We start from the raw sequence: 24,513 nt of genomic DNA, 5'->3' as shown, positions 1-24,513 counted from the left end.
GTTCCACCTAAACCTGAGGAGGAACTTCTTTACTTTGAGGGTGGCAGAGCACTGGAAGAAGCTCCCAGAGAGGCTGTGGAGTCTCCTTCTCTGGAGATATTCCAAACTCGCCTGGACGCGTTCCTGTGCAACCTGCTCTGGGTGACCCTGCTCTGGCGGGGGGTTGGACTGGATGATCTCCAGAGGTCCCTTCCAACCCCCGTCATTCTGTGAAGATCTAAAGGCTTCCTTAGGAAAGCCAGGCAGGACGGCTCAGGGAGCCTGCAGCAAAAGGAGCTGTTGCGCAGAGCAGCGAGGCTGGGCTGTGTTCTTAACCAGCTGCAAAGCCCGAAGGGTGATGCTGGACTGTCTGGAGTCTTACTTCAATAATTATTAGCCCCAAGTGCTTGCATTTAACGGCTTTCCTGTTGTTTAAAGACAGGAGGTGCATAAGATTTGCTGTGTGTTTTGTTGCTTGGGCACATCCAGTTGTTTTTCTCTCTAGCAGATGGTACAAGCCCATTTGGTGGCTGGAGGAGCATCTGCAGGACACATCGACTGCAGTCTTAACGTCTAGGAGACTGTTTTGCAACACCTGCTCCCGTTTTTGTCCCCCCTTGCATTTGCTGTAGGCAGTTGGTATTCAGTGGCCAGACTCCTGAAGGTTTCTTATGCTTCCAAGGGGCTTGGTGGCCTGGCTCCAGGAAAAGCTGTTTATATTGCCATCATCTGCAGCAGCTCTTGCTTCGTCCTGCAAACGAGCCAGCCCTGGCCATATAAGTGAAACAGAGCCAGGACAGGTTTTCACTTCATTATAGCCACAGCCATGCGGAAACCTGGGCGGGGAGGATGGGAATAACTCTGAAAGCTGCTCGTGTCCCCTGGCTCCCAAAGGCTCCCCGGGCTTGCAGGTCCCCAGCAGCAGCCAAAAGCAAAGACCGAAGCCAGCCATTAATCCCATGGGCTTCTTTCTCTTCCCATCCCCACCGCTTTGCTGGCTTTGCAGCAGTGGTCACGTTGCCTTTGTGCACGTGCGGGGCGCTGTGCCTCCCAGCACCAGCCGTGCCACGCTGTCAGCCGCGCCAGAAAAAGCAAAGCTGTGTGCGAGCACTGTGTCGGGTGCCAGACAGGGATGGAAAAATGATAGATGGGGGTGATGTTGGTGAGGTTTTAAAGTTTTTCTTAGCCTGTCAGGCTGTCCTGCTCCTGCAGCAGCCATGCCATACAAATGAGGTAGTGCTAGCAAAGCTGGCTTGACTGCGCAGGTCTGGATTTACCTGCGGGATACTTGGGATTAATCATTTTTGTGGTGCTCCAAGAGGCTCACATGGGAATTGCTATGGAAACAAAAATGGTAGTCCGCAAGGAGTGCATGGTTTGGGTTCCTGGAAGGTTTTTGTAAATCCCTGGGCTAGATACTAGGCCGGTAGAGCTTCTCCTAGAAAGCCCTCTCCAAAGTTGTGGCTGAAGTCTGGCCACGACGAGAATCAGGTTCAATGACTATCTTGGGCAAAGGGCCAAAGCAAGGCTTCAACATTGGTATTTAAAGCAGGGGCTTTGTTGGGAGACAAACCGCAGCCAGATCCTGCACCCAGACCCCAGCATCAACCAACCAACCTCCCCAAAAGCCCTACGAGTTGCTTGAACCTCCAGCAGCCAGCCCGGTGAAACGCCTGTCTCTCTTTGCTGTCTCCTCCTAGGACAAGGAGCAGATGACTACGGGGATTTACACGACCAAGTGGTTCCTGCAGTGTTTCATTGACCGGGTGAGGATGCTCTGCGTGTTGTTTGCTGCTCTGCCGCTTGCATGCATGGTTAATCCTCCTGTTTTTTTGAAAGAGTATTATAATTTGAAGAAGGTGTTAATATTTTATAAGGTGGGATATTATGCACGCTCTCATAAGGTAAAAAAATTAATAAGGGAGAAGCTAAAAAGAAATGCACGTCACTGATGACAAGCCAGTTGCTGCTGCCTTATCGCAAGCGGTCGCTGGGAGATGGCGCAGCAGCAGCAGCAGTATAAGCTTCAAAGTCGGGAGGGATCTCTCTCTTGCCCACTGGCACTGCTGCAAAGGCATTTAACCTCACTTTGGCTCTGGAAACAACGTAGGGGGAAGAAGAGCTGGATGCACAGACCTGAACAAATAGCTCTGCAGCAGCTGCAGGCGGGCTGGGCACTGGAGACACATGAAAGCATGAGAAAATTACCCCGATTTGTCCAGAGCTAATTTGCCAGTCCCGAGCCAAGAGTACTTTATTTTTAGGGGCAGCGCTCTGCTTGCACACTTGAATGCAAGATCCAGACTTGCTAATGTTTAGGACACCTGTGTGTCCTCAGTCTCAATTTACTGCTGCCCTGTCTCCTATAAAACAGCGGGTGACCTCTTCCCCTTGAGAGGGAACTCCCTGCTTTGCAGTCTGTCACTAAAAGCTGTGTAAAATGCAAAATCCCTTAAATTGCAGTAATGTGGTAAAAGCTGCAACGGCCAGTCGTGCCAAACTCTGGAGAGTAAGCGCAGCATCCTAAACTTGAACTTAAATGTCACAGTAGGACTAGTATTAATGTCTGTGCTGGTGAGATGCCTTAAATCTTTGCTGAGAGATGATGGGCTGCTCCATCATTTTGGATATCAGTTCACTCCTGTTTGTCAGATTGGGTCCGGGTGCAAATGAAAACCTCTTGCAGAGGTTTTTCTAGCAGGCAGAAACAAGCCTGTGTATAAGGAAGATTTCTTCTCTAGACACCAAAGGAGTGGGGTTTTTAATGCTTAGTGAAGACCTATCCCATAAATAGCCCTTCATCTGTTTGGGCAATTTGGATGGATACAGGACTGACTTTGTGCGCTCGCCAGGCTGAAAGATGATGATGATGCTCCCCGCAGGGTAGGGGAATCCATGTGCTACTATGCCTGTGCGGAAAGTTTCTCCTTTTTCTGCATTTGCGGACGGGTTTTAAGTACTTTTCCGGCGGCCCAAGGGTGTTAGCTTTAAGGCAAAACCATGGACGATAAAATAGGTTTTTGTGTTGCAGATGAATCCTGGACATCCAATGCCTTGGCCTGTTCTGTGTTTTGGTGGGAGGGGCCGTAGCGATGCCACCAACCTCTGTATCATCCCATCAATCAGTGCTAACGAGTGTGGTGCTAACGAGCTGGTTTTTTGTTTGTGTGTTTGAAACAGACCCCTTTCACCCTCACCTTGCGGCTGTGGGATATCTACATCCTGGAAGGAGAGCGGGTGCTGACGGCCATGGCTTACACCATCCTCAAACTGCACAAAAGTAAGGTCCCACCAGAGCGTGTCTCATACGGCAGAGGTGGCACCGTGCTGGGCCACCGCGGTGCTTCCGACCCGGAAAGCCTTGCTGGCCACTACCAGCCTGCTCAGTGTCCTGTGCTGGCCCCAAAAGGCACAGTCCCGTGCCGATGCTCCGGGGAGAAAATGAGATGCCGCAAGGGTTGAAATCCCACGCTCAGCGCACAGCAAACCCCACCTGAAACGCTCCCAGCTGCCTCTTTCTGTGTGCTGCGCCGCACATCTTTTATCGACACGCTTTTAGGGGTAATACAGAGAGCAACCCATCTGTCTGCAAAGCTCTGTGTGGCCCTTCAGCTGAAGAAGCTGTGGAGGGAAAAATAAATCCATTAATATACTTCTAAAATGACCAAAACCTGGTTTTCTTACATAACATTAAGGCAGGGATGTTTTTTTCTCGAGATCTTTGGGACTTTGAACCTCTTCGCTCCCATAAGCTAGACGCCTTGCGTTGTCGCCCTGTTAGGTCTTTAATCTGGGACAGGAGCGATGCTGATAATGCTTGCTGGGAACCTTTGGGCCAGTGGGATTTATGGGACTGTATGTGTTTGCTTCTGCAAACAGCCAGCCTGCTCTTCCTTCAGTTGAATGAAGAACAGCCTATCCAGAAATGTATCTTCAAGTATCCCATTTGTTAGCAAAGACTGGGAAACTGGCAGGCAGGCAGAAGTTTTCAGCCTGGCTGTGAAATCATCTCTCCTCCCTGAGGAATGTGTGGTGCGGATCAGCATCCCTGCCTGCATCCCGTTCTTGCCTGCATCCCATCCCCGCCTGCGTCCCCGGCGTGGGTCCGTGTCCCCGCCTGCGTCCCCGGCGTGGGTCCGCGTCCCCGGCGTGGGTCTGCGTCCCTGCCTGCATCCCTGGCGTGGGTCCGCATCCCTGCCTGCATGCTTGCCTGCTGGCTGGTGCAGGTTGGCATCCCCGGTTGGCGGTGGTGGCTGTCAGCAGTGGCTGTTAAGTCTGATGCTCGGGGTCTATCTCATGGAGCTTTTACTCCTCCTAGAGGTATTGGTGAGAACTTCCAGAAATGGCCCAAAATGTGCATCCTGGTCAGCATAGGTCCGAGCCCCACTGTCACCCAGAGGTGGCACCGATATGTAAACGTATCAACAACCCTGAGCAATAGCGGGGAGGTGGGAGAGAGGCGAAAACATTCAGGCTGTCCCACCCTGGAGTGGGAACAACAGCAGAATCCCAGATAAAACCAAAGTGATGCAACCCATGCTCGTGCTACCCTGCAATTTGGCCGTGCCGCTGCCATTACTCTTTTCTACTCTCCCCCAGAGCGCTTGCTGAAGATGACGCTGGAAGATTTACGGGAATTTCTGCAGGAGAAAATTGCCGCTTCCCTGCAGTACGAGGACGATGCCGTCATCGAGCAACTGCAGGTGTCGATGACCGAACTGCGCAAGATGAAATTTGACCTCCCCCCGCCAGGTGGGTAGAGGGGAAGGTGGGCAGCCCTGCGGGAACGGCCGGTGGTACCCCTGTCCCCTGGGGACCAGAGCATCCCTCGGGCGTGGCTGGGAGCCGGGGCAGCCCAGAAGGGCTGGCAGCCGCTGCGTGCAGCATCTGCCTTCGCCATAGTCGGGGCATGCTGGATACGAGAATGAACTGATGCACAGTTGGGGTTTTATTTTGTTTTCTCTGCTTCCAATGCAGCAAAGCCTGAGGAGTTCCCACGGAAACCCCTGGGCCCGGAGCTCTCCCTCAACCCAGTAGCCGTGAAGGGCAACGTGGCGGCCAACAGCCAGAATGGCCGGGTGGGTGAGCACCCTCCGGACAGGGAGCCCCATCCCCACAGAGGTCCCGGGGTGCCGGGAGGAACAATGGCGGCAGAAGCGAGGACTCCCACCCTCCAGCGCAGTGAAGCAGCTGAAGCGAGGGACATCCACCTGCACCCTCCTGGCGAGGGGCCGCCGGGAGAGGAGGGTCAGGTGGAGCCCGCCGGGGACGGGCAGCCGCCGCCACCTCTTCTGAAGGCAAGCGAGACACAGACCCATCATCACCTCTTGCCCACAGCCCTGCCTCCGGAGCAGCCTCTTCTCACGCCCAGCTGTGCCACGGTGGACCAGAAGTTGGTCTCCCTCCCCACCCCAGACGAGCATGGCTCCTCGGACTCTTCTCTCCAAAATACACTGAGTCCTCCTGACTCGAGCGCAGCTGAGCTTTCTGCTACGGACCATGCAGTATGGCAGCCAAATCCTGCTGCCCTGCCGGCGGGAGAACAAGCATCTTCCCTCTGCGAAGAGAAAGCACTGGATGCAACCCCTCATCCTCTGCCGGGCAGCTGGCAGCGGCTCTCTGGCGCATCGCAGCACGCCGGCTCCCCCGAGAGTGGGCTCAGGGAGGAGACGGCCGAGAAGCGCTGCAGAGCAGCGCTGCCACCCAAAACGGACTTGAAGCGCTTGGCATCCAAAGCTGCATCCACGGGGGAGCTCGCCAGCCTGCAGCAGAACGGGCCAGGGAGCCCCACCGGCACCGCGTACTGGCCGGAGGGCTTGGGCGAGCTGCCCGCACACGGGCTGGCGGGCGGCAGCGTGCCCGTCTTATCCGGCAGCGAGTCAGAGGCAGCGGGGCCGAGCGAGGGCTGCCCCTTCCAGCAGGCACCGTCCCCCGCGGTGGAGGGGAACAGCCCCTACACCGTTATCAAAACCACCACCCCCCTCCACCTGGCCCATGCGACAGAGCAGGACTTCTCAAACAGAAAGCAGGTGGCACTGCCTCTGCCGGAGACTGGACGTCCCCTGCCTGCCACCTCCATGCCACCACCTCTTGCGCTGGACCCGGAGGAGGTAGATGCCCAAAAAAGCCTCCAAAAACCATTAAACACACTGAAAGCCCCACGACCCCCCCTGAGCCCCAAACCAAAATTATTGCCGCAGGTTGCCAAATCTCGCTCGGAGAACAGTTTCCTTTCAGGCTCTCCTCCCCTGGCAAAGCTGCCCAAATCGGTGACGTTTTAGTGGGGATGGGGGGAGGCAAGGGAGAGGAAGTGGGTGCTGGAGCAGCACCCTCGCCCCGTTTTCGGGACATCCCCCCCCCCTTCAGCAGGGCTGTGTCGGGGTGACAGCACAGCAGCCATCGCCTGTCAAGCTGTGCTTTGGTACGAGCGCCCGGTGAGGAGATGGAGCGGTGGCCGCCGGCGCCAGGAGGCACCAGCAAAGCGGGTTCGCATCTTTCCTATGGACAAATTGGAAAGCGCTTTCATTTTTTTGTTCCTCGAAGCTCCCCGAGCCTCGTTACATCTTGGGGGGGGAGAGGTGGGGCTGGTGAACGTGTTGCGTGTTTTCTTCTGCTCCTGCCTGCCGTGGGCACCCATGGCCGTGGAAGCGGGCGCAAGGCATAGGCATCCAAAATGCTTTCTTTAAAATGCCTGATCGCTGCAGCCATCAGCGTTGCTTTCAAAGGCCTTTGTAGCAATAGATCTTTCTTTCTTTTCCCAGACCCACAGTTGTAGGCAGCAGCGTTTTCAGGCAGGGCCATGGCATCCCGGCGGGGCGCCCGCAGCCCACTGCCTACTCTATGCAATTCCCCAGAGCAGCGCCCGGCCGTGCCCAGCTCCTGCCGCGGTGCTGGATGCTGTCCCAGCGGGGAGGTTTAACTGCTGCCGAGTCCCTGGGGCTTCTCCTGGGTGTGACCCCGGGGGAGGACCAGCCAGCGGGGTGGTTCTTTCCCAAGTTCTCATAGTGACAAGGACAGCGATGCAGGTTGAGCCCGGTCTCTCGGGCTGAGTGGCCTTTCTGCCGGCCTTTCCCTCGCAGGTCCCGGGCGGCGAGCGGGCTCGCTGCCTTGCCGTTGGCTGAACAGGAAAAGGGGCTTCTGCCCTGGGAAACCTCCTGCCTTCACTAGCAAACTGCTGGAGGTGTGGTGGTGTCTGATCACAGTGCCCAAACTGAAACGCGCTTTTATTTTGAGCAAGTTAAATGTTAGGAGCTGGGGAAGGGGAGCACATATTGCCCAGAACCTGATCTCAGCCCTTCTGCTTTAGTCCACCTAGAAATCAACAACCAAGGAAGGAAACCTGGGCACGGAGGTTTGGAAGACGATGCTGTAGAGCATCAACATCACCACAGCCCACTGCTGAAGAGGTAACGCAATGGGTGCCCACTTCATGCACCAAGTCCTGGTGGCCTTTCCCTCTCCTCCCCATCCCGGGGTGTCACTGCTGCACAGCCCAAACTGTTGGCTGGAGGTGTGGAGGCGTCCGGGGACACCTCACCCCACTGAAAGAGCTGGGCCCAACGCCTGTTCCCAGGATCTCCTTCACCCCTATAGCTGAAGGGGGCTTCATCAGGAAGGAAAATCAATGGAAGCAGCAGGAACGGAAGCTTCAGTAACATAACCTAAGCTGAAATCTGGAAGCCCAGCAGAAAACTTCCACTAAATTACTTTGTGGGGTTTATTAGGGGGTTTTTGGGTATTTTTTCTCGTGTGCAGGTAGTGGTTTGTTAGGAGCAGGGAGAGCGTCGACGGGAGCACCCCATCTTTCTTTGGATCTAGCCAGCCAGGCCACAGCACCCTCAGCTTCCGTTGCAACCCCTGCTCTGTCGGAGACCCCAACTTCTGCTGAGTCTCCAACCTTGCCCGTCCTCTCTCCCCGTGCAAAGCAGGGATAACCCTATTAGCTACCTCGCAGGGGTGTTGTGAGGAGTCAAGCGTTGCTCTTTGAGGAGAAGTGCTGTATAAATGTTCAGTATTTGTGTTTTGAGACACCACGGGTCCTTTCTAGGACAATGGTGCTTCAATTGGTTTTCACTTAGAGTATGTTTTTCAGTAACCGTGCAGTAGTTAAACCTATTTGTGTGTTAAAATACCTGGGCAGTATTTCAGGACAGTTATCGATTGCCTTTCGCTGGCAGCCCACCGGCATCTGGAGCTTGCCGGGAAGCAACGAGAAGCATCTGAGGGCTGGTGGTCACCTCTTCGCTTGGTTTCTGTAGCTTGGGGGGGGTCTGTCCTCTCCTTGAAGCACACATAGGGCTCCTGCTAACAACGTGTCTGAGCGTTTGGCTCACGTGTGCAAGAGCTGAGACTGCTTTCCCCTCGTTTTGACCTTCCCCCCCCTCATTTCGGGCACACAGCCTTTGCGCATCGTGTTGCACGTGGGCCCGGGCTCCTCACCCAGCGTGTGTCTGGGCTGTTTTGCGGTGTTCATGTTCTAAAAAGGTGCTTTGCTCTAATTTTGGAGAGCTGTGTACCCATTGCATAGCGTTCGGTGCATGATGTTCAACAAGAATTTGGGGGGGGGGCGGTCCTCCTCTCCAAGCCCTAACGGGAACGAGCAGCAAGGTCCTCGGTCACCACCAAGCCTGGGGGAAGCCACCAGCCGGTTTCGGTGACCTTTGGGCCAGGCAGACACAGGCTCCCCATTCCCACCAGCTTGCTTCTTGCTGGGAAGGTCTCCCAGCTCCTCACCGTGCCATCTAAGAAGCTCTTCTCCAAGCTGCAACCCTTGAAAGCGGGCAGGTTTGGGAGGAGTTCCTGGGGGCAAAGGAGCCCGAGGTGGCTGGGAGCGAGCACCGTGCAGTGCTTTCCTTGGAGCGATGCTCTCGCTTCGGCACATCAAAGCATGAGCTGTTAGGAGGTGACCCATCCTCTCTTCTCCTCTGCCTCTTGCTGCAGATGAAGGTGCGGCCACGGCGGGTCTGTGGCAGTGGGGATGGGCAGGACACGGCCCAGCCTCAGCTCTTTCGCTGGGCATAGGAAGGGAAGGAGAAGGGTGAGGGTGGCAGCTCAGGAGGACAAATAACCGCCCCAAGGCGCTTGCACCCCTGCCCCAGCCTCCCACCGCGGCCTCGGCCCCGTAGCAGAAGCCGCTCTCACCGCGAGCAAACTCAGGAACGCAGCTCCCCGTCCTTGCCCTCGCTGCCCTTCATGTAGTTTAAAAAAGAAAAAAAAAAACCCAGCGTTGCAGGTTTGGGGGTTCTTTTTTTGTAATTGAGCACTTTGAGTGGCTGCGGCGCCGGCGGGCAGCAGGAGCCACAGGGACCGGTGCTGGGGATCGGCTCCAGCGCGGGACGGTGGTTGAGGTCAGGGTCTCTCAGCCGCGCACTTTGAGAGCCCGGCTGCCATCTGCTTTTCTTTTTAATCGCTATTCTTGTTTACAGCGTGGAACGCTTCCTCCGTGACTCTTTCTAATGTATTATAATTATTACTTTAAAAAAAAAATATGTTTATGTCTGTGCTTTTTTTTTTCTTTTTTTTGTGGGTTTTTTGTAAGGAAGTTTTGGGGGGGAGGGGAAAAAAAAAAGAAGTCACAATCATTCCTTTTATGCTGATCCAAGCAGACTGTCCGGAGTATTTGATGCTGTGTTTTACATGGTTGTAATGATAATGGTTAAAGAAGTTTAGCATAAAATCAGACTCCATGAGGTTTCTTACATTGACAGATGCAAGACCGGTTGCCTTCTCCTGCTGGTTTTTAGCTTGGTTCACCGCGTGTGCTTCAGCTGCGGTGGGTCCAACCCTGTCCCTCTGCCTTCCCTGCTTTTCTGCCGCAGTTAAATCCAGGCATCCCCAGCAGCAGTCAAAAGAAACCCGCTCCTTTCTCCGTGCTGCTGTTCTCTCCCGGCTCGCTGACCCAAGGGCAGGATCCTGCTCCCAGCCCCTGCGCACCCCTTCCACCATGCGACCGGTGGCCAGCAGCCCCGCTGCAGCTTTCTTTTTTGGCCGAGATTTCGGGTTGGGAGTTTGTTTTCCTGCCCGCGGGCAGCGCTGGGAGAGCTGGATGGGACGGGGAGCGGGTGCCCGGCGGGTGGGTGGGTGCGACTCACCGTGACGTTAGGTGAGTCGGGACTGACTCATGCTTACGCCGGTCAATGGGAGCGTAAGGTGGTGCCGCTCACAGCTGAAAATGGATTTTAAAAAGCTGTGTGTGAGCAGCACCTCTGACACACCCCAAATTTTGCAGCCAGTGTGTCCTGCGCTTAGATGACCACGGTACTGTTGGCGTTGGGATGTTGAATTTGGGCAGTATTCTCATTTCCCCCAAGAGCAAGCTGCCATTTGGTACTTAAGCAACACGGTTACGGTAAATGTAGGGTCATCTGTCTCTACCAGGGCACAAGGACTGACAGCAAAATGGAGGGGCCAGGATTAGCTAAATGCCACCCTGGGACTTAAGGGCAGTGCAGGACATGTGGCATCCTCGTGCATCACCCAGTGGGTGCTGTGGGCTGGTATTCCTGCTTCTAGCAGTGCTCTGCCTCACCTCAACGAGGTCAAACAGGAACAAAAAGAAAAGCTCCTGCTTTGTTCTCCAGTGTCCTTAAGTTAGCTCGTTTATATTAACTGGTTAAATCCTGGTCTGCAACCCTGCGGGGGGAAAAAAAAAAAGCCAGCACCAGTAAGCACCACAGCGGAGCAGCGAGGATGCAGCTCTCGGCTCAGCTCCCACGTCATTTCACGCTGGACACGGGTCCAGGGATGCTCCACCGCGAGCAGGGGTGGAGTGAAGCAAACCTCGTCCCTCCCCTGTCTCCAGGTACCCACAAGCAGCCCCGCTGCACAAACTGCTTTGTGTCACCTCCCGGCCAACAGCCCCCGTGAAGCTGTTGGCTTTCAGGCGGCGCGGAGGAAGCAGCCGGTTGGCACCAGGTTTGAAGGGCTGCGGCGGTTCCCTACGTGACAGGCACCGCAGGGTTTAGGATATGGCATTGATCTGACCGCTGGGCCAGCTTCAGCTCCGTGCTGCCGGGGAGGGAGCAGAAGTGCCGGGAAGGGCTGGGTTTCCCCCAGGGAAGGGGAGCCGTGCTGGGTTTGAGGGCTGTGGCCGGCAGAGTCCTGTTCCTCTCTGAACTGGCCTCGGTTCACTTGGGCATTGAAAAAAAAAATGGAGTAAGATGTTGCTTATTGGCATCCTTGGTCCCCGCACCCCGTGCATGTGCCCGGTCGTGGCCTCATGGCTGTGGCAGGGTGCTCTCACCCTGCCCCTGTGGGGACCGGGGACAGGCAGGGCTCCACCGCATCCCCTGGCAGCATCCTTCCAGCTAATGCAGGAGCCACAGCGGTACCCAGCCTTGCATGGGTACTGAACGGGGGGGCCCAGGTAGGGTTTTGGGGCTCAGCTCGTGGAGGCCGTGCCAAGCACCCGCTGCAGAGAGCCCTCCCCAGGGGGAGGCCACCCCTGGGAGTTGCCCACCAGGTAAGCCTAGGACCTCCATCCCTTGAGAAAGACCTCGGATTGGGTCTTGGGGCGGACACAAGCCAAATGCCTGGCCTCCAGCTGGTGCCAGGAGCAGCAGGTCACCGGCACGCTCTCCCGCTGCGGGAAGGTCCCAGCACCATAGGAGCTGGTGTCCCCAAGGGGATGGGAGTGCAGACAGCCCCTGCACCAGTCGAGCAGCACCCCTACCTCCTCCTATGCCCCCCAGGGCCCGGGTGCTGCTCCCAGGGGACCAAGAGCAGGACAGCCGTGTCGTCCCAAGCCCAAGCTTACCGATACCCATTTGCTGTCCAGCGCTGGGACCAGTGACGAATGAACGCTGTAGATGGTATCGAGGCTGCTGCTTAAATCCTAATGGCCTTGTCAGCCGGGGACCGGCCTTCCCCCTGCCTCTCCCTCCGCGCTTGGCATTTGCCAGTATTCCCATTAAATCCTGCCTTTCCCTGGTGGAGCCGCTGCTCTCGGCACGGCTTTCAGACAATTCTTAACACCAGTTCTCCAGCTCCCAGGGCTGGTCCCTGCCCAGAAACCACTCCAACGCAGACCCGCAAGCTGCGCTTAGCTCTGCTGCCCTGGCAGCCCCTACGGCTCCGGCCCTTCCTGGCTCGTGAACAGCCAAACCAGCAGCGCCAGGAGCTGGGACAGGCGGGCACGTCTTGCCCCGTCACTCGCTGGCTCTCTGCCGAGCCACGGCTGCACTCCTCATCCTCCCTGCCCACCACCCACGACCGCTGAGAGCTCGGCAGCCCTGCTGCGTGCCTCCGCAATACACCAGCGAGTCAGCACTGAATAATTGATGCTAAGTGGAGCCTGGAGCAGAGCCACGCCGAGGGAGGGAGCAAAGGCTTTGGGCTGTTTTAGGCTCTGGTCCTGGGATGCAGCGAGGGAAAAGAGATGGGTGTGCTGTGTCTGGGAGCTTTGCGCCCCGGCATCTTTGGCAGAGGCAGTGCCGGAGTTTGGCTGCGCCTGGGAGTCTTCCTCCTCTTCAGCCTGCTGTGCTGCTCACCTGTACCGTGCTGCTCGCCTGATGCTCATGTGCTGCCGTGCTGCTCACGTGCTGCTGCGCTGCTCGCATGCTGCTGCTGTGCTAGCTGCGTGCTGCTGCGCTGCTCACGTGCTCCTCGCACGCTGCAAAGGGGCTGCGGCAGCGGTGGCCGGGAGTTGGGGAGCAGAGCGAGGGCACGCAGAGCGCAGGGCATGCAGCCCCCAGCTCCAGCAGCCTTGGCTGGGGCCGCTACCTTGGCTCTGCTAAACCACAGACCCTGTACTCGACCCAGAGAGTGAGCAAAGCTGACCTGCCCTAGGGGGAACCAAGCTGTGCATGGGGCCAGTCCCAGCGGCCTCTCCCAGTTCCCACCAGTTGCTGGTGGCCAGGATGTTTGCTGTCACACCATCCTCTGAGCAATGCCACCCCCTTCCTACAGCACATCATCGGGTATAAACCAGCACACGGAGAAAATAACAGCCCGGCAGCTGAAAGACGCAGGTCTGACCTCTTCCCAAACCATCTCCTACAACCTCCGCAGCCGAGGAAGCCCGCAGGGAATACACCAGCACCCTCCTGGCAGCGAGGCAGTCGCACTCGCCTAACAGGACGTGGGCACAACGACAGCGCAGGAGACAAAGCAAACCAGAGCTGAAACAACTCAGCCAACATCTCACTAGGAGACACAGCAGCCGGTCCCGTCCCACAAGTGTCCCTACTCACTGGCAGCAGTTACGAAAGAGCCCGAGATGGGGATGGAGATGGCTCTGACGGCACGCACAAAGGCAGGAGTCCGAGGGATTGGAGTCACTAAAGCCTGGCTTATTTAGCCCTATTCTTCCACACAGTAAAACGGGCTCTTCCTAAGACACAGAGAAAGGTTAACTGTGAGAAACTTCCATCCTTGCTCCAAAACTGGTACGATGACCCTAGAGGTACCTGCGGATAGATGAGGTGCAACACCACGAGCCCCTGCTTCCGCCCACCCCATTAAGAGCCTGGGCTGCTCCGGTGCCCCGGAGGCCACTCAGCCCGGCCCCACGCCAGAGCCCCACTCCGGGGCTATCTAAGCCCGCAGCTCACTCAGGCAGGCAAGTTGCTTGGGGAAGCTGGTTCTTGGGTGGCTTTGCTTACCTTTACGGCTCCTCGTGGAGCCAAGGGAAATGATACGAAGTACCGCTCGGGCTGGAAAGGTCTGCAGCAGTGGACTGGACTGTAGTCCAGAAGGGAAACCTGGTCTGCTCCTCCCTACCCAACCACGCTGCAAGTGAGGAGGATGAGGCCAGCATTTAGCCATAAACTCAGCCGTTCATTCAGCTACCCTCCCTCCTCGTCTCTCTCCAGCAATGAGTCAGTGCTGCCAGCTCCCGCAAACTCAACCCAGACGCTTGCCAAAGCTTTCAGCGCTCATCTGTTTTGGAGTCACCTTCTCTGCTGGCTTAGGAGAATACTTCCAGAAGCCCTCACAGACCAAAAGGCATGAGATCTGTTCCAGCCCTTAATCAGCATCTTTAAGGACTTGTAAGTAATTTTGCCCGTTGACTCAGCTGTGACGTCTCTGGAGCCCCAACCCCTCTGTAATAGGGTGTGGGGCACTTGAATGATGTGGGAGAGAAAAGCTTATACATCAGTCCTGAGACATCTGGACCTGACCAGACCAAACCAGACCAGACCTCCTCAGCTATTCCGTCGTCTAAGTACAGGTTCAAAGGTGGCACTCCTCCATCACAGGAGATGCAGCCTCAACAGATCATCAGTACGATGCTGCCTGAAGCCTTCTCAGAGGTGGTGTTCACACTTGCCCGAGATCCACGGCACAGCACCAAGTTTAGTCCAGCCTTGGCATGACCAGCTGAAGAGATCACGGCAGCCAAACATGAGCTGATGTGCCCAAATATAGCAAAAAGCTTACCTCTGTGGACTTCTGCAGCTTCCAGCTATGCAACTGGAGCAGCTCTTTGGAATAACTGCACGTTCTGCTCACCTAAGCTTGTGCCACAGAAGCAGAACTGAGATGCGCTACAAACTCCTCATCATAAGGGAAATGACTGCAGTATCTGAAAACCACATCTTCCAGTCCAAGGTACTTCTAGAACAGATGCGCTTTAAATAACTATGAGGAAAATCAACTAAATCGACTCCAAACCCAGCAATTCCTTCCCCAGACCTACATTCACTCTAATGAAACTGTAAGTTTTCTAATGAAATGTGACTTTCAGACTCAAGAGGTTCAGCTAGCAAGGAGCAAACACACCATGAACTCATGTACTAACATCCTGCTATCCTGCACCCAAATGACCAGCACCAAGTCACCAAGTGAAAACGCCAAGTCCAAAGTAACAGCTCCACCTGAGAGAAGCGTTATGATCTGGTTTATGCCTACCCCAAAGATCAGATCAGATCAGATGTATCTTACTGCGCACTGCAGATCTATCGTGATCCTCCTGAAGCCAACCTCCTAGACCAAAGATGCAGTACTACATTAATACACGATTAATACCTGATTTCAGGGGACGAGCTGTGGTGTCAAGCTTTTAGCACCTCCTTTTGCTCCCAACCTGCCTCCAACTTTCAGCATGGACTTGAACAATGACCTGCATTGGGGTTCCTTGTGATCTTTCTTCACCGAAAGAGTGGTCGAGCATTGGAACAGGCTGCCCAGGGAGGTGGTGGAGTCACCATCCCTGGAGGTGTTCAAGGAACGTGTGGACGTGGCACTGCGGGACATGGTTGAGTGGGCATGGTGGGGTTGGGTTGATGGTTGGACTTCATGATCTTACAGGTCTTTTCCAACCGTAGTGATTCTGTGATTCTAGTTACAGCAAAAAGCTAACCAATGATGCTTCCAGCTCCTGAGATGACCATGTTACTGACCAGCACTGTTCGACAAAGGGTCCTGGCTGCTTTGCTTCTGCTGGGTGCGATCCGCAAAAGGAATGAGATTGGTCTGCAACTGGCCAGACTCCAGCCAGGTCCTCCTAAGATGCTTGCAGTCTCCAGTTCCAGCTCCTACCTGCCTACTGGATTTCTGAAGCGCCGTCCTGTCGTAGCGCTCTCCTACCACCTGCACCGAGATGAAGGTGTACCCTGGCTCCTGAAGAACTTTTAAGTCCAGCTGCAGAACCCTAGTGACTCCTAGCACATCTATGTCTGCTTTAGCCATACACAAAGTATAACCAGCCACCCCAGAAAAGAGACTCTCAATATCTGGAACCACTTGAAGTGTACAACAGATCAAAGCTGCGAGGTTTCAACTAGACTCTTCCACTGGGAAGAAAAGCCTGTCTGGTGCCAGATGGTGTGCTGCTAAACACAGACACCGACTGCTGAACCGCTGATGAAACAGCTCATCTTCAGCACCCCTCGGTGCAACAGCCGGGAGGAGTGACCCAAGGAAGCAACGGTATTTTGCAACTAGAAGACATTCGAATGAGCTACCCTAACACATGTCACTTGACCAGACCCACAGAATCACAGAATCATTAAGGTTGGAAAAGACCTGTAAGATCATCAAGTCCAACCGTCAACCCAACCCCACCATGTCCACTCAACCATGTCCCGCAATACCACGTCCACACGTTCCTTGAACACCTCCAGGGATGGTGACTCCACCACCTCCCTGGGCAGCCTCTTTCAATGCTTCACCACTCTCTCAGTAGAGAAATTTTTCCTAATATCCAGCCTAAACCTCCCCTGGCGCAACTTGAGACCACTTCCTCTTGTCCTGGTGCTAGTCAATTGGGAGAAGAGACCGAGAGAGCTTTCTGAGCAAGCTGGAAAACCTCACCCTGAGGGGTGCAGAAACCTCTCTGAAAGTGAGATGCTCCTACTTCGGCTTCCCGCTCCTGACCAAACTGCTGAAGGATTTGGTGTTCTGGCCAGTGCTGCTCTAGCACACCCTCGCCAAGACGTGCCAGCCTCTTGCCACTGCAGCTGGTGCCTGCCCTGTGAAGACACCTCGCCCCTGGTGCTCCCCGGAGCTCCTCAGCTTGCTTGACCATGGCTCCTGGTCCCTGAGTGTGGCTTCTGGCTCCCAACCAGAAATGAGAGGATAACTCTCAGTGGTTAGAGCCATCCAGAGTCCAGTCCTTGAGAGAGCCCCAAACATTCAATGTTAGAGCCCCAAACGCAGCGTTACTTCTCATCTGAAGGCCTCCAGATAGAGCTGTCCCATCCTTCACCGAGGGCCTGGTGAGAGATGGGATAAGCTCTATTGCAGCAAAAGAGCACCAGGTTCCTAGTGCAGTACCACCACCAAGCAAGGGCCCCCACATCAACCCACCCACCAACTGTTAAGGCTTTTAGTCATCTTCTAGAAGGATGAAGTAGCCCTGCCCTCTGCCCTGCCTGCACTTGCGCACAAGCTGCCAACTTAGGAACAAAACCCGTACTTCCAGGCTTCACACTTGAAACAACTTAGGTTAGGAGGTTTTCTGGGAGCCTCCGGTCCAGCCCCACCACGTAACACCACACTCAGCATCTTCAGCGCTCCTCCGGCATGGGGACAGGCGCCGCTGCAAACAGCACGCCCAGCTAAAGGCAGGGCAGCGCTTCCCTTGGGTAACTTCTCCCACTCGAGCTGGGATCAGCCCTTCTCCTGCAGGAACTGGGTGCCAGGCAGCTGCAGCCAGGGAGGGGGCTGTGCCCCACAGCAGTTCGGAGCAGGCGGGTACAAAAACCAAGCCGTTCGCACAAGTCCTCTCTTGCCCAGGCCGAAAGCGAAGGCAACAACTCCAAGCAGCGCTGGAGTTTAATTCTGCTGCCGCCTGGCATGACGGAGGATGAGGAGCGGGACGGGAGGCTGCCCGCATGGATGCTGGGAACCCCCGGGTGGGCTGTGCCTTTGTGCCGGGGCTGACCGGGGTTTCTGTACCGGTTTTGCCGTGCGAGACGTGCGACTCAAGCGCTGCCCTCACCGCTCCCAACCCCTGCCTGCCTCAGCTGCCCAACCCGGCGCCTCTTCAGGCCCAGGCTAGCCTGTGCAGAACGGCTCCCCGCCACACTCGGCTGGATCACCGTCCCCCTTTGATGCTCTTAATTCTGCATGCCGGCTAAATTAGCCTGGGCAATAGCTTGGGAGAGGGGAAGGCAGCGAGCACCGAGCTGCCCGCTGCATCGAGTGCAATGCCTCGTCTTGGGTCTGCAAGTGAAAGGCACGTGGGAGAAGCAGGTCAGATCCCAGGTGAAAATCCCAAAGGAGCAGGGCTGAGCGAAGACGGGCTTCCCAACAGATCAGCCCTTATCCAAAAGACTCTTACCCACTCTAAACCCAAGGACTGGAAGTCTGAATCCTTCAGTTTTAGTTGTTGAGCAGCCAGGCAGCTGCCTGCAGTGCAGGAGAGCCCTTCTGCGACGTGCTCACCAGTAATTAAGCCGTGCACAGGGCAGACGAGGATTTGCATACCATTATACACTGCTGACAGACTGGAGCAGCCCAAGGCGTATCTGCCATGCAGGTGTTAGCGTTAGCTAGGTGCTGGAGGGGAGTAGAAAGGCCTAATTCTACCTCTGGAGCACATAAACATTTGGGAGGTGCTGTGCCAGAAAGAGGTGCCTGGAAAAAAATCAAGGAAGCAACAAACTGGCACCAGCTGAGGCGAACCCAGCTCTCGGATCTCCTCCCCGATGCTTCTTTCCTTCCGGGCATCGCATCTGAGGCCATAAAAAAACCCCACAAGGACTAGGTTGAAGGCAAAGCACCCAGGGGAGCGCCGAGGACAGGCCTGGACTGGTTGCGCTCTTCCACCCCAGCAAAACTTGGGGCCAGCAAAGAGTTTCAGGTGGGCCGGGGGGAACGGGGACGTGATGACGACTTGCTGGAGACAAAGACAGCTCTTTCCCTGAAGAATACCCCACCCCGATCGCCTTTACAATCTACAGCACAACCTCGGTCTGTGGAGAGCAAATCTCAGCGCCCTTCCCTCCCCGTCGTCCCACCAGCGATCCTCCCGGAGCACCAGCACCCTGTGGAAGGAGGACACAGCCATCAAGATGGTTCATCGAGACCATCAAATAATAATTTACTGTGATTCAATCTGTGGCTTTGTACAGTTGCCGGGGTGGGAGGAGGCCAAAGGAGGAAGGGATGGGGAAAGAAAAAAAAAAAAGAAAAGAAGTCGTTTGCCGCAGGCTTGGGTGAAATGCGAGATAGTCCTTGGAGGTGCTCATGCTCCCCCTGTCCTCTTCCTCCTCCTCCTCTTCCTCTCCCCCTCCCCCTATACTCCTCCCCTGAATCCGTTCGCTTCTTTCCTTCGCTTCACCTCTTTCCTTGCGCTCTGCACAGTGGGAACCTCTCCAAGACACGGTCCAGTCAGCTGAAAGCAGAAGAGGACACTTGTTAGCACCCATTTGCCATCAGAACCAGCGGGGGCTGTTTCCGTTCCCCACCCCTCACATTTTGGGATGACCCTGCTAGTGCCCACAGCGGGAAAGCGAAGGGCTACACGGGTCTCGGAGGTCTGAACCTGGCTCCGCAAAGCATCTGCACGCGTGTTGAAGGGAACAAGCAAATGGTCTGAGGAGCGATGGGTGAGCCTCAGGCATCTCACCAGATCTGCCTCCGCCCAGACCTCGTTGTGGGAAGGGGCACTGTTTGGTGAGATCTTTCTCTCTCCTCGAAGGGATGATGGGAACCACAAAGTGAGTCCAGGGCAAATGCAGCCGAATCTTTCTGGCCACACACCCACCCTTCTCCTCCCCAAAACCCAGCGTGTCCTTGCCTTGCTTCTCCTTTTGCGCCCTGATGTTCCTCCCTCTCTGCTCTTGGCCACTGCGGCTAGAATAAGCTGGGATGTCTGCTGTCTAGTTTCTGCCTGAGCAGAAAAAGATGTGGGTAACTCACAGGGCACGCTCTTAACAGAGGGGAGTGTTTCCAAAAGACTCCTTCCCACCCCTTCTCGCCCCTTTTTTTGACGACACTGCCCATGCCGGTGCTGGCCATGGGGCCGTGACGGGGACCGGGCTCCTGGCAGTCGGTGCAGGGGAGCAGCGGCATCCGCCGAGCCCATGCCGTCAGCTGTGAGCCAGAGCAGGAAATGAGCCCCGAGCTCACATCCCCATCCGGAGGAAACGCTCCTGAACATCTGGAGGACCCGAACATCTGGAAAACCTCCCTTAGCAGTGATAAGTGTGCTGGGCACAGCATTCGGCTCGGCCCCCAGGAGACCTCGCACGCCTCGGCTGGGAGCGGAGGGGTGGGGTGCTCGGGTGGTTTTTTGCTCATAGGAAGCAAACGCTGCCAGCGTTTCTTTTTCTTTTTTTTTTTTTTTTTTTCGGAAAGAGCTCTGCTGCGCTCACAGCCTTTGGCTCAAAAAGCGACAGAGGAAAACCAGCTGCCCACCTCCACCTTCGGTGAGACCCTCTTAGCACCATCCCTGGACAAGATGCAATTCTGTTTAGGACTCCAGCAGTTGTGTAAAGGGGTGAAGGGTCAGTCCGGGTGCTTGGGAGACTCCCCAAAAGACACTAAGGGCAATGTTCGTGCAGGCTTTTCTCCCACCCCCCAGTCCCAGATGTCCTTAGATGTACATCTCCCCGGTGCACTCATCCCCAACTGCCTCTCTCTCCATTTCTGCCATGGAAGGAGCTGCTTACGCAGCCAGATGTTCCCAGGTGTGTGGCTTAAGGCCACCCAGCTCACACAGGGACACCGACAGGAGCTCTCCCTCACTCCTACCCAGCCGGATTGCAATGATTTAAATAAACTCATCGTGGAAAAAAAAACAAAACCCAAGGAAAGAAAAAGAAGAAAAACAGGCAAGTGAACACGGACAATCTAAAAAGCACTGTTTCTGGCTCCAGCATGCACAATTTATAAAAGCAAAACAGCCCCCTTATGGCTAATTCTTAACATTGCATCAGTTCCAAATATCCCAGGGGATATATCTAATGGGGAAAACTCTTCTGAGGAACACAGGACTTTCACAGTGAGACAGGTCTGCGCTGAAGCTTTAGGATGAAGCAATTTACACGAGTGCATTAGGAGGCAATGCGCTCACCCAGCGCTTCACCGGAACTCTTCTAGGGCCAGCCTGGGGAATGCGCAGCGAGCCGCACACCTTCAACACCGGCTTAACTCCTCTTTCAGAGGGGCAGCATGGGAAGGAGCTTTCCCAGGGAAAGCAAAACAAAACACGTATTTTTTTTTAATTCAGTTCTGTAGAATTTTGTTCCACAAAATGACGGGGAAAAATAAATAACCCTTTCCTCCTACACACTTCCTCAGGAAAGTGGGAATTTTGACTTACCTATGTTTTGACAGAAAAATGCTATTTCAGTCAAAAAGGTGTTTCATTAAAAAATACCCACTGCTGAAATTGTTTCTGCTGCATTTGTTTGCAGACGAGTGCATCTGCAGTCACCTCCTGCCCTGCTTCCAATATAACCCCGCTGCACCCCATCTCCTGCTTCCAAAACTCACCGTAGTCACGATATCACACATTTACAGTTCATGCAGCCGGGGCCGCTCTCATCTGGGGGATTCAGCTTGCGCAGCTTATGCTGACGGATCTCCCGCACCAAGGTGTAGAAGGCATCTTCAACGCCCTGGAAGAAAAGCATCGCTTGAAGCAGCTACCCACTTCGAGAGGGGACAGCGGAGAGATGAGAGGGCTCTGCTCCCCGGCTAGGTGTCCCTTGCACCATCTTCCAGCAGTGCAGGTTGCAGAGTTAAAGGCACGAAACCAAGCTGGGAAGACTAACAGGGATCTTAGCGTGGCCCCTGAATAGAGAGCAAGACTGAAGGAGCAACTACGAGGCCAAGGAGCTCTTAAGTCCTTGGCATTCATCAGCTTCCAGCAGCCTGAATGAGGTCTACCACCCAAGAGAAAAGCCACCGCTAGACCACCGAAGGTATCAGCTGCTCTGTTTCCACCTTTGTGCTCTGGGAACCCCACATGGTCCCTCCAGCACCGGTATATTCTGCCTGTAGGTCTGCCAAAATAGACCATGGATGAGGTTAGCCAACTCCCCTGAGCTTAGCTGACCTGCAGTGACTACGGAGCTTATTCCAGAGCCTTGGAGAAAGCCCTCAGAAGGCATCTTCCCTTCAGCGCTGCCAGAGCATGAATTACGCACTTCTCCGGACTGAAGGCTCAAGCCCGGACAGAGGAGGCAATGTCCTGACGGAGCGTTTAGCCTTGAGGAAGCAACTATCCCCGGCCCTTGCACCCATCGGTCTGCAAGGGGATATTGGCCCGTTTCTGCCTCTCCAGGACAGCAGTGGAGAAAAGAGAAGAAAAAGAAGATTTTGCTTAAAACCCTCCTCCTACCTGTCTGGTTTTGGCAGACGTTTCTATGTAGGGGATCCCGTAACTCCGGGCCAGGTCCTGCGCTTGCCGGGTCTCCACTGTCCGGGCTGGTAGGTCACATTTATTTCCCACCAGCACCATGGGAACATCATCCGAGTCTTTCACCCTCTTGATCTGCTCCCTGCAAGAGAAAGAGATGCCAAAGTGAAGTGAGAAAAGGCATCGGGGGCAGCTCCAGGAATCTCCCCACCAGCTTCTTCATCAAGAATTAACAGCTACGCTTCGTTCCTGCCAAGTGCCTTGCGTTGGGCTTTCAGGAGAACGTAAATGACCACAGCACGTAAGTGAGTAAACAGCAAAATAGCTAGGGCGCTTTTGGAAATGAAAACTAAACACACTTCTGCTCTTTAAATGCAACTGTTTACAAAACACAACTTGAAATTATGACAATCTTTACTAAGACATGAGCTTAAGATAGTTCAAGCTAAATAAAAATGAATACTCAAGCAGTTACCTGTGTTATTTCCAACATTTTAGATCAAGTAATCCCCCTGAATAGGGATTTAAAAAAAAAAAAATCACCTGCAACCAGAATTTGCTGAGCTAATAAACCAGCTTTTGGCAGCCATAACTTTTTCTGCAGATGCACAGGCAGTATTTGCTTCCTTTCAGTTTAGTTCAGGTCACTCAAAGTTGAGAAACCAACTGGGAAGCCAAAAAGCTGTAACGCTCTCTTCTTCATTCCAAGCTCGGATTTAAAACTAGGTGGGCGAGGATGAGATCTACCACTTCTAAAAATCTTAAAGGCCATTATGACCACAAACAATCCATTCAATTCCCTCCTGATAGATAATAACTTCCTTTGCTTAATAAATCATTTAACTTCAGATGCAAAACAGCTTCTTTTTTTTCCTTGCTCATGCATCCAGAACATTTAACATGGTTTTATTTTACTAACAAAAGCATTATTTAAAATGCTGATTTCTGCATTTTAATTGAATTCAAATTTCCTTACAAAAGCAGCTGGACATGTATCACACGCACAAAAAAAAAATCAATCACCTTTTTTCCATGTAGTAGAACATAGAAATGAAGTCAGACTATATGCAGGATATGCCATAAAGCCACTTAAATGTTCCATGTAACATCCTGATCAGCAAACGCAAGTACTAAATTTAGTGCACGGGCTACACTTAGCTGAAAAGAGATACCTCCTAATGGTTACTAACCAGGGAGAGCCAGCGTTTCTCTGGGGAATATTCTTTTAAAAGTGCAAACACAAAGAGCACAGGCGAAACGAGATGAAAGCCGGTGATTTACATCATGATTAAACCCAGGGCTTGAAATCGAGCCATCCTGGGAGTGATTCACAGGCACCAGCCCCAGCACAAGGATGAATGCCGCTGAATCCCTCAGGTGCTTTAGGAAAATCCCATCCTTTGTCCTCCAGTTCAGCTAAAACAAGCCAAATTAGTCCAACCGTGTAGTTATTACACTGAACACGCCCGCTAGCCGAAGACTGAGACACCTCGACGGCTCGGAGCAGCACCTCTGACTATGGAACAAGGAAGGGCTGTGCCTGTGCTCGGAGCTACAGGATTATCTGGGACCTGGGTTTACGGGGTACACGGTCCCTTGGTGGGCAGCGGACAGAGCGGGGACAGGCAGAGCCACCTCCTGCATCCTCTGCAAGTGCCACCCATCACAGCCAAGCCTCAAAAAAAGGTATAAAGCAGAGAGATGCCTCCCTAAGCTAGCATCGGGGTAACCAGGGAAGACTCCCGCTGCATTTCTATCATCTCCTTGGCTCTCCAGCTCTGCAGGGGTGATGGCAGCAGGGGGGAGAAGTAGGATGGGTAACCTGGGTGCAGCCAAAGCAGGACCACGCCGGGACGGGGTCCCTGCTTTGCCACTGCCCCCCCCAGTACATCCTCTTGGGCAAGTCACCTCGCCGGGGCTCTGACTCTCCTCCTGCTCCGTCTCTGCACCGAGCGCCAAGGGGCAAGGACGGCCTCTCCCCGCATGCGTGCGGCCGGCAGACCGCAGCCTCGCCGCAAGGGCTGCCAGCGGGGGAAGCAGCCCTCTCCGTCCTTCCCAGCCTCCTCTCCCGGCTCCCGAGCCCAGCAGAAGTCGCTGAGATCGATTGCACTAACAAAGCAATTCCATTAATTAGGGAGGGAAGGGAGGGGGTCATAGAGGATCAGCTCTCTCTTTAGTCACCATAAACACTTAAACATTACATTACCGAGTCCCCAAAGGCCACAAGCAATCCCTTCGGATGGGTTTTATTGGAGTCACTGACATTAGCCGTCTGCTCCGTCTCTTCCCTGGGGAATGGCCACTTGAGCTAATTGTCTTTGCTGGCAGCCAGCGCTTCCACCGCGGGGCCTGATCTAAAAGGGAGGGCAGGAGGGTGCAGCGGCAAGGCCTCCCCTTTGCACAGGGCAAGAGGGAAGGGGCCCTTCCCGGGATACCGACCTGTACTGGTGAATATCTTCAAAGGACTTGGTGTTGTTGATGGCGAAGACGCAGAGGAATCCTTCCCCCGTTCTCATGTACTGGTCTCTCATGGCACTGTACTCCTCTTGCCCTGCGGTATCCAAGATGTCTAACAAGCAGGTCTCGCCATCGATGACGACTTGCTTTCTGTAGGAATCCTACAGGCCAGGAGAGGGAGAAAGGGAAGAGGATGCGTTAAGGGAGGGCTCGGGTCCGGCCAAGCGAAGGGAAAAGACGCCAGGTCACACTCTGCCTGGGTTTAGCTCCCATTAAACAGCCAACTCAATCTGTTTCAAAAATGGGAGGGAAAGGAAAAAGAA

General features: G+C 54.6%; 2 protein-coding genes across 3 annotated transcripts in view; one reads left to right on the top strand and one right to left on the bottom strand.

The window, feature by feature from the left end:
• LOC104254008 (USP6 N-terminal-like protein) overlaps window positions 1-6,286 on the top strand; it is a 34,042-nt gene extending 27,756 nt beyond the window's left edge. The window contains exons 11-14 of the mRNA XM_059825732.1: window positions 1,680-1,745; window positions 3,160-3,259; window positions 4,579-4,731; window positions 4,957-6,286. Of these exons, the coding sequence (XP_059681715.1) occupies window positions 1,680-1,745; window positions 3,160-3,259; window positions 4,579-4,731; window positions 4,957-6,260 (1,623 nt within the window). The 3' untranslated portion in view covers window positions 6,261-6,286. The remainder of the gene's footprint in view (window positions 1-1,679; window positions 1,746-3,159; window positions 3,260-4,578; window positions 4,732-4,956) is intronic.
• A 12,152-nt stretch (window positions 6,287-18,438) lies between these two features.
• Window positions 18,439-24,513, bottom strand: part of HRAS (HRas proto-oncogene, GTPase) — a 43,983-nt gene continuing 37,908 nt past the window's right edge. For both annotated transcript variants that reach the window (XM_059826051.1, XM_059826052.1), the window contains 4 exons: window positions 24,173-24,351; window positions 21,716-21,875; window positions 20,866-20,990; window positions 18,439-18,760 (listed from right to left, as the gene is read on the bottom strand). In XM_059826051.1, the coding sequence (XP_059682034.1) occupies window positions 20,871-20,990; window positions 21,716-21,875; window positions 24,173-24,351 (459 nt within the window). In that variant the 3' untranslated portion in view covers window positions 18,439-18,760; window positions 20,866-20,870. The remainder of the gene's footprint in view (window positions 18,761-20,865; window positions 20,991-21,715; window positions 21,876-24,172; window positions 24,352-24,513) is intronic.

Source organism: Gavia stellata, chromosome 17 (genome assembly GCF_030936135.1).
Source record: "Gavia stellata isolate bGavSte3 chromosome 17, bGavSte3.hap2, whole genome shotgun sequence".
Taxonomy (NCBI): Eukaryota; Metazoa; Chordata; class Aves; order Gaviiformes; family Gaviidae; genus Gavia; species Gavia stellata.
The sequence above is the reverse complement of the archived record's forward strand: the minus strand, read 5'-3'. Positions and strand labels throughout refer to the sequence as shown.